Below are 12,667 nucleotides of genomic sequence, written 5' to 3' on the forward strand. Positions count from 1 at the left end.
AATTTCATTTTAGCGAGATTTTAATGCAATGCACTCCCACTAACGGTTTAAGATAGTAGTTGGATGCGTATAATTAAGTGTTTTCATCATTTTCATACTCTGATGTCATAAAGTCATTCAGTCACTAAGTAAAAAGAAGTCATATCAATGAAATATTGTGTTTTTGTACATTCATATATAACATTTGCTCAACTTCACAGTTTGAAGACTGGGCAAATGAACATTAGAACGATTGAACTAATAGGGCCATGTACGTGATTAGTGCTCCATAATAAGTTAAAATAAAGCTCTTATTGAAGACCAAATAAGATCCTGCTTTGATCGCCACATCATCGTCGATTGTGCTCAAGAATGATTCAAGTTGAAATGGCATATCTGAATCAAAATGCTCTTTTTCATATTGGATATGAAGGTCCCGTAGCAGAATAGACTTGGCAGCCGAGCCTAACTCTGAAAACAAAATGTAAAAAAACATTGATAGGTAGACTTGGAAAAGTTGCAAATACTGAGGAAAAAGCTGAAGTAGTAAATTGCACCAAATAGGGGAAAGAAATCCAAATACGACTTGTAAATTGTTCTTGCTAAATTCAATTTGCATCAATCGGATGGGCTTAAAGTCTCCGAATTGTGCATTGAAATCTGCATTTTACGATCAGACTATGTTGCCCTTAAACTGACCTTGGTTACAATGGTTACTATGGGATTTGAGCAAAGTGGCGAGATATTTTAATTTATCATCATTATAGATCGAACTTGAAATTGATTTTTACGTAGAGCAACAATTCGAGAGGATTTTTCGCAATCAGGTTTCTTCTTTCGATAGTTCTGACTAGTGCTGGGGCGAGTCCGGACTTGAGTCTTTTACTGTATCGAGTCAGTTTTAGCAAAAAGACTCGTCTGCGATATTGAAAAATGAATATATATTCCTTTGACAAGTCCAGACTCAAACGATCCACACTCAGGGAAACCTGATTTATGCTCGACGTGCTATAGTTTCAAATCCAATCTCGGATGATCATCTTCGGTGAATAACCCAACAGCTCATCTGGGAGACCCTTCAAATCCTCTATGGGTAAAATTTCGAACAATTATGACAGGTAAATAAACATTTTAAAAGAGGTTGGATACTGCATGATTGACACTTTTGCCATCCTCATTTCTAACGAAATAGAACTACAGAAGAACAGCTTCACAAGTTTTTGCTGAGCAATTTTAATACATCACTATCTCTAGAATTAAATTTAGTTATGACAATTTAATGGGGAAAGACGATCACAAAAAGTAGCTGTTGTGCCACAAGTATACAATATATAGCTCCTCGTTTATTTCAATTTAGAGGTCCAAAGTGTTGATAATTTTACTTATTTAGGATTTGAAAGGTCTCTCAGAAGAGTTGGTGATCTATTTATGGTATTAGAATGTACCAATAGTTTAATGTTCAGCGAAAAATACTGTGTTCAAATCAGGCATCTAAAAGCGCATTCTCGTCCTTTTACGTTTGTTTGTCCGCAAGGAGAGAAGGCAGAGGAAAATGAATAGGACTAAAAAGCAATTCTAGTGTTTGAAAATGGTTACTTTGCACGAAAAAAAACTAGTGTGAGAAGTTAAAAGCCATTTCCTTGCCATTTGGATTCTTCCAGAATGGCAAATGATAGCTTACTCTAATTCAAGGACTTCAACCTTTGTCTTACCATAAACTTTGCCAAAATTTAGTAATCCAATATAGGATCGAAACAAGTACTGCCCCCCAGTAGCAATGTAGGTTAAGGCCTCTATATCGTCCGTGATTTCGCCACGCATGAGCCCAACGAATAGTGCAAGGGTCATCGCGAACATTTGAACGGGGAAAGACAAAATGACTTTGTCAAACCTTTGGTTGAATAACTCCAGGCTCTGTTGCACTTCTAGGTGACTTTTTAACAACTGCTTCAAGGCCAAGCAACAATTGGATGTGTTTGGAGCTTTAGAAGGTGCTTTAAGTCTGAAAAATGAAGCAAAAAAAAAGTCACCCCCATTAGAACACGAGGGAGTCCTAAATTGATCATACGTCATTTCCTGGTCGAGTTCTTGGGATAACGTCTTGAAGACGATATTTGGATGATAAACGGTTGGGATCTTCTTTGGTCCACTTTTGCCTGGTCTTAGAAGCAATAGGTTATCATTGATTTCTTCCAGCTTTCTCAAGTAACCGGTTGAAAAATAAATGAGCATTGTATCCATGAAGAACGCCCCCCCACAGAGTAGAAGTGCCGAATAACAATGAAACACATCGGAGTAAATTCTCAAACTTGTTCCAAAATTAATTTGATACTCCCGCAATTGGCTGTGGATGTAAATGTCTCCAGGGAATAAGCACACGTTGAGACATATCATGACAAATGGCAACAACCAAAACGAAATGAAGCCAAGAATGAAGAAATGCTTCTTGTCCTGTAATTTAAACAATGAATAATAATTGGCAATAACATCATACAATAATATCAACTTGCTAAGTTTGGGTAGGACAGATGCAAAGGTTACCTTACTTTTGCCAAAGAGCCCTCCCCCCATGACAAGATAAATGTTAGAAATACATCTTGACCCGCCGAACAACAAGCTAGTTGAAAACGGTATTCATCTTAAACAAATATAATCGTTATTCTTTTTTTTGTAGCTAAGATTTTACGGATTTTATAACCGGCTCAAAGAATATCATTCAATGTTAAAAATCTCAAGTCTGATTGATTAAAAACAAACTATAACGAGAAATGGGCAGGCACAATAATGAAACACTTACAGCGTGACAGGAAAGTTCTGACCCCGTGTGTTCTATTCCGAAACTGTCTTGCTCATTCATGTCCATAGTAATTGACAGCAATTCATAGATTGAGAGTCAGATGGCACAGATCATAAGATCTCCTCCTCCATCAATAACGATTAGTTAAAATAGTGTTCAGGGCGAAACATAATAACAGGGTCAAAAGTGGATCATGAATGTTTTATAAATTTTCGATTGCGGTAAAGGGGTCTTCCACCATCCGTCAAAACTTTGTATGATCGGTTGTTTCGCTGAATAGAACTGATTACTTCTTTGAAGTTCCAGAGTTTTGAGAGGAAGTCTTGAACGACTACTCTATCGCCCTCCCACAACGGGGTCAATTCTTCGACTGTGCATGTCTGCGTATTGAACAATCTTGTTATAATCAGAGTTCCTCTTTTTTTACCGCTTCTTCGTAGTTGATATCGGAAATTCGGGCAAATGCATTCGGATGAGACGGGATCGTTGTCTTCTGGGGTCGGCAAAATACCCAGTGAGCTGGAGAAAATCCCGAGTTGTTCGGTGTATTCCGGAACTCACGAAGACGTTCGCGGAAATCATTCCACGTTGAAGATTTAGGCAGAAAATTCTTCATTTGTTTGACAACCGATTCAGCATGCCCATTAGACCTAGGGTTATATGGGCTAGACGAGGTGTGATGAATGTCATTGAGAATGCAGAACTCGGAAAATTGGGATCGGAATTGAGGGCCTCCATCACTTTGGATTTCTGTTGGAATACCCCAATCGAGGAACCACTCCTGCAAATGTTTGAGAAGAGTACTCGTATTCAGCGATCGTAAGGGAAAAACGGCAGGCCAGTTAGAAAATCGATCAACTAAGATGCAATAATGTTTTCCTCTAATCTCAAACTAATCGAGAGAAATTGATTCCATGGGCCATGTCAAGCTTGACATGACTGAATTGGCTGATGTGACTGATTCGGGTGAGATTCCTGGCACAATTCACAACTCTGGATTAACATATCGATATCATTGTTCATGCCGGGCCAGTAATACAGCAATCAGGCAGAAGAACGGGTTTTCGTGATTCCTTGATGAGGTTGATGAAGAAGGCCCCAAATTGTGGCACGAGCGGATTGTGGAACAATCATTCGAGAATTATACATCAGGAGTTGATATGTGTCGTCGAAAGAAAGTTCATCCCAACAGTTCATGTAGCATAGTGCGGGATGTGTCAGTGGAAGGGATTTCACTACAAGTCCCTGATTAAATGCAAAAAAAATGGCTTGGTAGGAGGGATCTGCTCTAGAAGGGCAAGGGATGGATCAGGAGTGATTGAAAGAGCGCAAACGGTCACATCATCTTCTTCAGGACAACTGGAAACGGGAGAACGAGATAAAGCATCGGCGATGATGTGGAGTTTCCAGGAATCCATTTAAGCCCAAATGTGAATCCAGAAATCGAGCTTAAAATACGTTGAAGGCGGGGATTTTCTACCGCGGATAAGTTTGCTCCATTGAAGATTCCGAGTAACGGTTTATGATCCGTCATTACCACAAAGTTGACTCCCACTAAATATAATCGACATTTAATCATGGCCCATTTAATGGCCATGGCTTCTAGTTCAAAAACTGCATAACGGCTTTCAGCGGAGGATACTGCCCGTGAATCGCATTGGATAAGGACTATCCTTCCAGATTCCGTGGTTTGGATCAAAACATATCCCAAACCCTTCAATCTTGAAGTATCGGTCAATAGAGAAGTAAGGAGGACGGGATTGTCTTGGGCTAGGACTGGTCCATCTGGATCTGATAGTGTAGCCTTGGCGTGCGAAAAGGCCCTTTCATGTTCCAGGAGCCACTGGAATTCAACCCAAGTATTAAGGAGAGGGCGAAGAGGTTCGAGAATATGAGCTAGATCTAGCTCAAACTGGCCCAACTGATTCGCTAATCCGCAAAACGATCTCAAGTCGGTTATGTTAGAAGGGACGGGGAATTTTGAGATTGCCGCGTATTTTTCAGGATTTGACAAGGATTCAGGGTTCCTTGGATTTGGACGCACGCCCCTTTCCTTAATAACAAACCCAGGAAAGCGAATTTTAGGTCCACATTGAACTTAAGAACGAAAGAGAGTGATTCCGTGCTCCTGGCAACGTGACCCGTGAAACCAATTCCGAGATGGTCGCGCCGTAGATCAATACATCAGCGACAATTTTGTGCACTCCGTCCAGATTTTTGAGGGCTTCGCTGCCCCGACGACAGTATTCGTCTCCCGACGCGTTCAGGCCCATGGGGGCACGACAGTATCGATAGCGACCAAAAGGAGTGAGAAAGGTGGTCAAGTCTTTACAATCGTTAGCCAGGGGGATTTGCCATTAACCTTTCCGTGCATCTAGGGTTACGAAGAACTTGGCCGATGGTGGGATGGAAGATGCTACTTCCGTGGGTGTTGAAAAGGGGTGACTGACCGACGTACGAAGCGGTTGAGAGCCGTGAAATCCGTGACCAAACGAATACCTGCGCCATTAGGTTTGGGGAGAAATATCGCAGGGCTAGTCCACGCGGTGGGCCAAGACACTGACTCAATGATGCCCGCCTTATGTTGCTTGTCCACCTCCATTTCTGCATCAGATGCCATAGCAAAGGGCACACGTCGGGCTACCAAAATGCTGGTGGGTTTGATATCACAATCGGAGCGTAGATGAGTTTTCATTGGAGGGCCCCTTCATGGGAGGAAGAATATCCTCATTGTTAAATACGCTCCAAAATCTTTGAAAAACTGGATCAAGGGTATCACCCAGGGAAACCGGATCTTTGCGAGGGCCCGGGTCCTCGGAAACGGATAAACATTGTATTTTTCCGGGGGATTAGGAAAATTTGGCGGAATGATGTCAAGATCCACCAAATTAGGCCATGACAGGAAAATGCACTCCGGATTGATGGGGTGACAAAGGCAATCACGGAAATTATCCTTTCATTCACCCTTATCGTTAATGTCACCGAACCTGTGCAAGGCATATTGGTTGTGTTTCCAGCCTTTATATTGCAACGACGATCTTCGATTGGAATTTTGTATTTCCAGACCAAGTCTTGGCACAGTGGTAAAAAAGTCCAATCAAGTTTTGATGGAAATTCCCAAACATCTTAACATTTTTCTACCTCAAGAAATCATAGGGAAACAATTTTGATTTTTTTGCTTTATGGAAATTTAGCCCACATAAATAACTTATATGCCTAAAAACATTAAAAATCTGAAATTTTCAAAAACCTTCTCAATCTGAATTAGGAGCACAGTTAGTTAGCTTTAGAATATGATTTATAGTATCATCTATTTGACCGTTACTCAGTTACATGGGATTCAATGGTTCAAATTTCATCGGCTTTAGCCCCAAAATGCTCTGGTTATATGTTACTTCAATTTCCCAAGGAACTAATATTGATTTTCAATTTCACAAAAATGAAAGATTATTTTTCTTTTTTTTTTTGCATAATTTCAAATTAACTTAAAATCTTATAAAACCATATCTAAAACCCTCAAAAGAGCAGAGTAAAAAAAAATATATTTTAGAATCGTCCAAACGACATTTAGTTGAGCGGTCACAGAAAATTTCATAAACATCAATGAATTCTTAAAGAAGCTATTTTTGATCAGTTTCAACAAAGTCTTCAAGAAACGACAAAATCTATAACATTGTTTGTTGTAAGTATTGTCTTCAGAATTCAAGTGAATGCGTAACTAAGTGTAAACATGCTTTTCAAAGATGATAGTTTTAATGGGTTTTAAGTGACATTATATAGAATTTTTGGCTATTGTGAGACTATGCAAGAAAAAGAAAAATAATCTTTCATTTTTGTGAATTTGAAAAACGATATCAGTTCCTTGGGAAATTGAAGTAACATATAACCGGAGCATTTTGGGGCTAAAAACGATGAAATTTGGACCACTAAATCCCATGTAACTAAGTAACGGTGAAATAGATGATATTATAAATCATATTCTAGAGCTAACTAACTGTGTTCCTAATTCAGATTGAGTAAGTTTTTGAAAATTTTAGTTTTTTTAATGTTTTTAGGCATGTAAGTTTTTTATGTGGGCTAGAATTCCATAAAGCAATAAAATCAAAATTGTTCCCTATGGTTTCTTGAGGTAGAAAAATGTCAACATGAGTTTGGGAATTTCCATCAAAACATTAAAGGGTATGTTTGGTTGTTCGGAGTCAGAAGACAGCTGTCTCGCTCGGCTTGCTACTGATGATGGGTGTCCCAATTAAGGGATATTCCCGCTCCGTCGTTACAACTAACATGCGACATCAATTATTACCTCCCCCTCGGGAATGATCGCAGGTTCGCCCATTTAAGCTGTTAAGGCAGTAACTTATGCTGTAATTTAAACACCGCAAAGAAGCTCGGACTCGGCTCGCCTGGGATTGAACCAGGATTCGCAAATTGGAAAGCGGTTGCTCTACCAATACGGTACCCCAGCAAACCTTACTTTAAAGGGTATTTTCACCACTGTGTTGAGCAATGATGGGTTCGGATGCACCAGTATCTGGCAAAGCATCGACGCAAAATAAATCCCCCCAAAGTGGGGAATAATATGGATGGTCACTAAAGGTGTTTTTGTTGAAAGAGAGTTGACTTGAACAATCATGCATGAAGCATTTCCCTTGGATAATAACGACGAGGAAGGGTATTGACGAGGGCGTGAGTCTGGTCGTGATGAACTGTCATGAAATCGATATTTTGGATGAGGATGTGAAGCGGCCCCAGTTTTAAAGCAAGCAGATGATAAGTGACCCATAGTTTTGCATCTATAACACTGTAAGTTTTGAGCGAAGCATTCGCCAATTTTGACGTGTTTTTCAGGTGGACCACCGCATCGAAAACATTTACCCTTGAGACTTTGTGAAGTTAGTTCGTTTGAATTTGAACGATTAAAGGTTGAAACGGCGGACACAGATATTTCCGAGTCATTAGTGTTCAATGATCTCTCGACATTTGAGGCAGATTGCCACGCCGATGCTATGGCGCATAGCTCCTCACGTGTGCACGTGTGCTCACTCCACGACGAAGAAATTCTTCCCGAAGTTGTTTGTCCCACGTACCAGTGATAATTCGCATGGAATAGAAATCATCACCCGAAAAGGAGTCCAACTCAGCTTCATTTCCCTCGATCTGCAGCCTGAGGTAACAGCTAGTGAACCGCTCTCCAGGGCGCTTAAAGAAATTGTATCTCCTTGTGAGAAGAGGGGTTTCTTGATGAAATGTTTGACGAATATCATCAACACAGTCTTGAATGGATTTCGAAGGCGAAGATGCCGTTGTGGACAATTGCAGCTGAAGTTTCAAATCAACGCCAGCTCGTAAATATCCTCTCTAAATCAAAGTTCTCTCGCCATGCCCGAAATTCAGACAGTGTTGCATCCGATGAGAGGCGTTGGGGTTTTAAGGCCTCATTAATCTTAATGGGTTGCGACGATCTCGGATTATTCATTGCAGACGAATACTGGCCATCATCTGAGGCAACGATGAGTAATTTCTTTGATAAACGGTCGACCATGGCTGATCTTGTTGCCATCTCATCTTCAAGTTTCTCCAATCCACCCTCTGGGATTAGTGGGTATGCGAATGTAAGAAATTCCTCAGCCTTTAATGGACGAGCCTCGTCCATTCGAGTCTGGAGGATCCGGGCTCGTTGAATTAGTCCCAAAGGAATGGGGTCCGGAAGTTCCAACAGAAAATCATCCACGGAGGCAATTGTACGGGTTAAATGGCCCCTATAGGCTCGAAAGGAAGCAACGGACGAATTCGAGGTCGCCATTGAAAACTGAATTAGTCGAAGTACGTAGAAATCGAATTAATGCATTGTTGCACGGTCTGCCAATCCTACCGATTGCGCCATGTTCTTTTTCGAAACTGTCTTGCTCATTCATGTCCATAGTAATTGAGAGCAATTCATAGATTGGGAGTCAGATGGCACAGATCATAACACCGTGTAAAACCCAATACTGTTCTTGAACGAAGAAATTCATGTATTTCGCCTAGTATCCTGTGTGATCTCCATTTAATGCCACAACCTTTCTGACTCTATTTGGCATCGACTCAACCAAAGCTTCCAAGGTATTGACATCAATGAGTGACCATGCCTTTTATAATTGACCTTTGAGTTGTGGAGTTGTTAAGGCAGGAGACATTTCCGACCCTCTCACTTTCAGGATTGCACACAAATTTTCAATGGGATTCAGATTAAGGGAATTGCCTGGCTATCTCTCTTTCAGCCAATACCGTTAAAATCATGTTTTAACCATCCAGTGGTTGTTTTTTGTTGTATGCGGTGGAGCCCTATCCTGCATGAAAATTTGGTCGGAAGTTGCCTTCTGTCAATCTTCTTGTTGTTAAAGGGCCACTGCAGCGGTCTCTTTTCATGGCGGGGAAGGCAAGCTTGGTCAATATCTCCTCCTGATAATATAGACCATTGACAGACTCATTTTCTGGCACAAAGCGTAAATCTCAGAGTCCACAGGGCCCAAACATTCCCCAAACCATGACTTTGACCGAATTCTTTAGAGTTGGATTGGGAGGAACATAACTTGAATTTTGGGCCCATATGCGATCACAGGAAGTGTTTGGTGGTGGAAAGAGATAGAACAAACTTTCATCAGACCATATAAGCTTTTTCCAATCATCAACAGACCATGAGAGCTTGTACTGGGTACTTTTAACCCGCGCAGTCTTCATTCTTGGGGTAAGAAGGGACTTATTCTGTTGTCGGTAAGACTTGGGGCCCATTTGGTTCTTGAAATGCACTCTGACAGTCTCTCTTGATATTGGGTAACCATTTTTGGTCAATCTTGAGGCCAACTTCCGGGTGCCTTGCCTTCTTTTTCCAAGGCCGAGGGAAAGAACATGCCTCACCACTCCTTACACAGATCTTGGTTTGTCTACGAGTGTTTTACCAGCTTTGGAGCGGGCCCACCAGCGTTTGACAGTGCTCAAAGGGATTTTCAGGGTCTTGGAAATAGCAGGTTGGCTCATTCCAACTTCGATCATCCCAATTATCTTACCTTTTTGGCTAATTTTTGAGTCAGGTGCCATCTTTTGAAGAGGGAAACTGTTTAGAATTGGTAGAGATTGGAAAAGGCAATGGACGATGATGATGCTTATAAAGTTGAATGTGGCAAACAATCTAGATTTGTAGAGGCTTATTGCTAAACAATGAAAAGGTTTGTTTTGCTTGCATATTAGTGGATAATTAGTGGTTGGGGAAAAGGGGCAATTTGAAAAAGGATCATGACTTTCCTGTCACAGTGTAGTCTACCAACTGAAATTGGTATTAACCGATTTATGAAGCCCCTGAACATAGGGTTATTTGTTGTTATAAAGCACATATTTTGATCTTTAGATTCTGAAAATTGCAGAATTTTCCCAAAAATAGATGGACAATACAAAAGTCTAGCAACTCCATGTTTAGCAAGGTTTCTAAGGTGTTTTCAGCTTGTGATTGGGTCGAGTCGGCTTGGGTCAAATGACACTAGTAACAAAAGAAATGTAAGCACACAGAGATATTTTACAGATCATTTCGTTACCTTTTTCCATTTGAGTTTGGCCAAACCCTTGGCTCCTAAGACCTTGAAGGTTGAGTTCCAATGCGAAACAATTTGCTCATGTCGAAGAATCAGGTTCCATTGAAAGAAACAAACAATGCCCATGGCTCCAACCCATCCAGAAGATCGTAATGCATATGCCACTCCTTTTCTATAAGCACGTTCATCAGTTGTTAGAAAATGGCATTGATAAAACATGTTGAATTGTGCGACCTTCGACAAATTATGTTACTTGGTTGTCAACAAAAGCTGAACATAAGTTTATTTGGAATTTTGCTTATTAAACAACCACGAATTATTCAAATTGTGGAACAAATCGCCAGCTATGTTTTTTTCAAAATTCAGTGCAGCATTCAAAAGTTTTTTGATTGGTAATCAGTTCCATTTTGGGGGAAATAAACCTTCGCAAAATTGGTAAAAAATACATTGTTCCAGAAAGAACAAAATCAACTATTTAAGCCGTTCTAGTAATATTTGATCTTGAAAAAATCGTGCAAGATTTTTGCCATACTTGTTGGTATTGGGCACCACACAGTACCTGTCCTGATTTGCTCCTTGTCACGAAATCAACCAAAAACGAATATTTAGAGAGCAAGAACTTTCTGCAAATCACGCTCTCCTATATTAATGTCTGATCTTTTGAAAAAATAGTGTTCTTAAGAAACCTCTTATAGGTAAGAAAATGTATCGAAATGAACTGTTGTTACTCTCTACCTCAAATCAAATAGTCCTGTGAACCCATTTGGAATACCTATGTTGGAGAACTCTTGTACCAGAATTGAAGAAAGGACTTAAACTTTGCATCCTTTAAATCTTATTTCGATATGTTTTCGTTTATCTACCTATTTTTGGCCACCATTGTCAACAAAGAAGTAGTGGCATGCTATCAAAACTGTCTTCAAATTAAGGATAGTTTTTAAATAAAATAAAAACTTGGAATGGTGTGTCAGACTCAATATTTTGGTCGTATTACCTTTTTATCAAAAGAGCGAAAGATGCAATGTAAAATACGAAGTATATATGGCTCATGAGGGTTGTAAAAAGAAAGTAAAGGCCATGACGTGATTTCCATCTCACGCTTAATAGAAAAGAGCGACCCCGATTCACTCCAAATGGAGCAAGTCCCACCAATTGGCCAAATTGGATCAAACGAAAGTCCCAAACGTCCATTACTGAAAGCTTTTCAACGACTGAAAAGAAAACACTGAAACGCAATGCATGGAACTTGGATGGAAATCGTACATATCCAGACGTGGGGAGGCGCATTTCATTGACAGGGACCATTAAAGGAAAGTTGCGTGATTAAGACAAGAGGTCACTGCAATTGAATTTACATATCAAACTTTTTCACATAATACACTTTATTCCACTGATTCTAATTCTCCATTTCGAATTATATTCCTTACGATATTCATATTCCAATGCAAGAACATCACAAGCAAACTGATTTGATTTACAAGCAGTGTCTTTGACTAGCTAAAACTTGTTTTAGGAAGGTCATGATGGATATGTCTCCTTTAGCTGTGTTTTAACATTTCATCAAATTCATCAATCTATTTGTCATTTTAGTTTCCTCATTTTTTTTGGGCTCAAATGCCACATCGTGAAAAAGCTTCAGCCATTTGGGCTCGCATTTGAAAAGCATCTAGACATCAGCTTTGTCCCAAGTCAGGTTTCAGGCCCAAATCTAGTGACTGCAGAGGCCTAACATGGGCTTGAAAAGTATCTTCAGGCCGCCGAAAATCCTGCTTAGTTACAGAAATGAAATCAATATCTTTTCTTTTGGCCATTTTCTTTTGTGTTTTTCGGTTTGTTTGTTTCTTCACAGGGTTTTCTAACTGCTACAGGGAATGTAATCCCCAATACCATTAAAAAGAAAGATTTTATTTTATTCACCTTTTTACTTGTTAATCTAAATATGATATTTGGCCTACCAACCAACTTGAGTTGGAAGACCGAGCCTGGCTTTGAACCCATTTAAAAATTTGTCAAAGTCTGACTTGAAAGATGCTTCCGAATCAACAACTTATCCGTATTCCTTACAAATATGAGAGGGAATCACGTTTAATAGGTCAATTTTTGGTTATCAAAGGCCTTGGCAAAATCAAGATAGACAACACCAACCGACTCATGCCTTTCCAGTCCATCAATGACCTGCTCTAGATGCTCAATCAGTTAGGTAACCGTGCTAAAATGTGCTCGGAACCCATGCTGGCTAGGAGGAAGGGCTTCATTAACTTCAAGAAATTTAACAAGTTTGAACTTCATGATCTTCTCAAACAACTTCGCAATATTCGAAGTGATA

The 12,667-nt window shown here is 40.0% G+C and overlaps 1 protein-coding gene across 2 annotated transcripts; it reads right to left on the reverse strand.

The window, feature by feature from the left end:
• LOC131884047 (uncharacterized) lies at positions 1-11,817 on the reverse strand. 2 transcript variants are annotated; one of them, XM_059231686.1, is made up of 5 exons: positions 11,336-11,817; positions 10,345-10,513; positions 2,048-2,430; positions 1,692-1,981; positions 1-450 (listed from the first exon to the last, which is right to left on the reverse strand). In XM_059231686.1, the coding sequence occupies exons 1-5, from the start codon at positions 11,644-11,646 to the stop codon at positions 224-226; spliced, it is 1,380 nt and encodes a 459-aa protein (XP_059087669.1). In that variant the 5' UTR covers positions 11,647-11,817; the 3' UTR covers positions 1-223. The 2 variants fall into 2 exon arrangements, with proteins under 2 accessions (XP_059087669.1, XP_059087670.1); XM_059231687.1 differs by lacking the exons at positions 10,345-10,513; positions 11,336-11,817 and adding an exon at positions 2,777-3,739.
• Positions 11,818-12,667: the final 850 nt, after the last annotated feature.

The sequence above is a fragment of the Tigriopus californicus genome, chromosome 7 (assembly GCF_007210705.1).
Source record: "Tigriopus californicus strain San Diego chromosome 7, Tcal_SD_v2.1, whole genome shotgun sequence".
Classification (NCBI taxonomy): domain Eukaryota; kingdom Metazoa; phylum Arthropoda; class Copepoda; order Harpacticoida; family Harpacticidae; genus Tigriopus; species Tigriopus californicus.

Bases quoted from the DNA above. Each gene is read 5' to 3' on its own strand.
- LOC131884047 (XM_059231686.1), bottom strand. From the start codon at position 11,646: ATGGTCCCTGTCAATGAAATGCGCCTCCCCACGTCTGGATATGTACGA. The intron at 2,431-10,344 runs GTAACGAAATGA...TTTAAATTACAG, and splicing joins CCAAACTCAAATGGAAAAAG to GACAAGAAGCATTTCTTCAT. The intron at 1,982-2,047 runs GTATGATCAATT...TTCATTTTTCAG, and splicing joins GAACTCGACCAGGAAATGAC to ACTTAAAGCACCTTCTAAAG.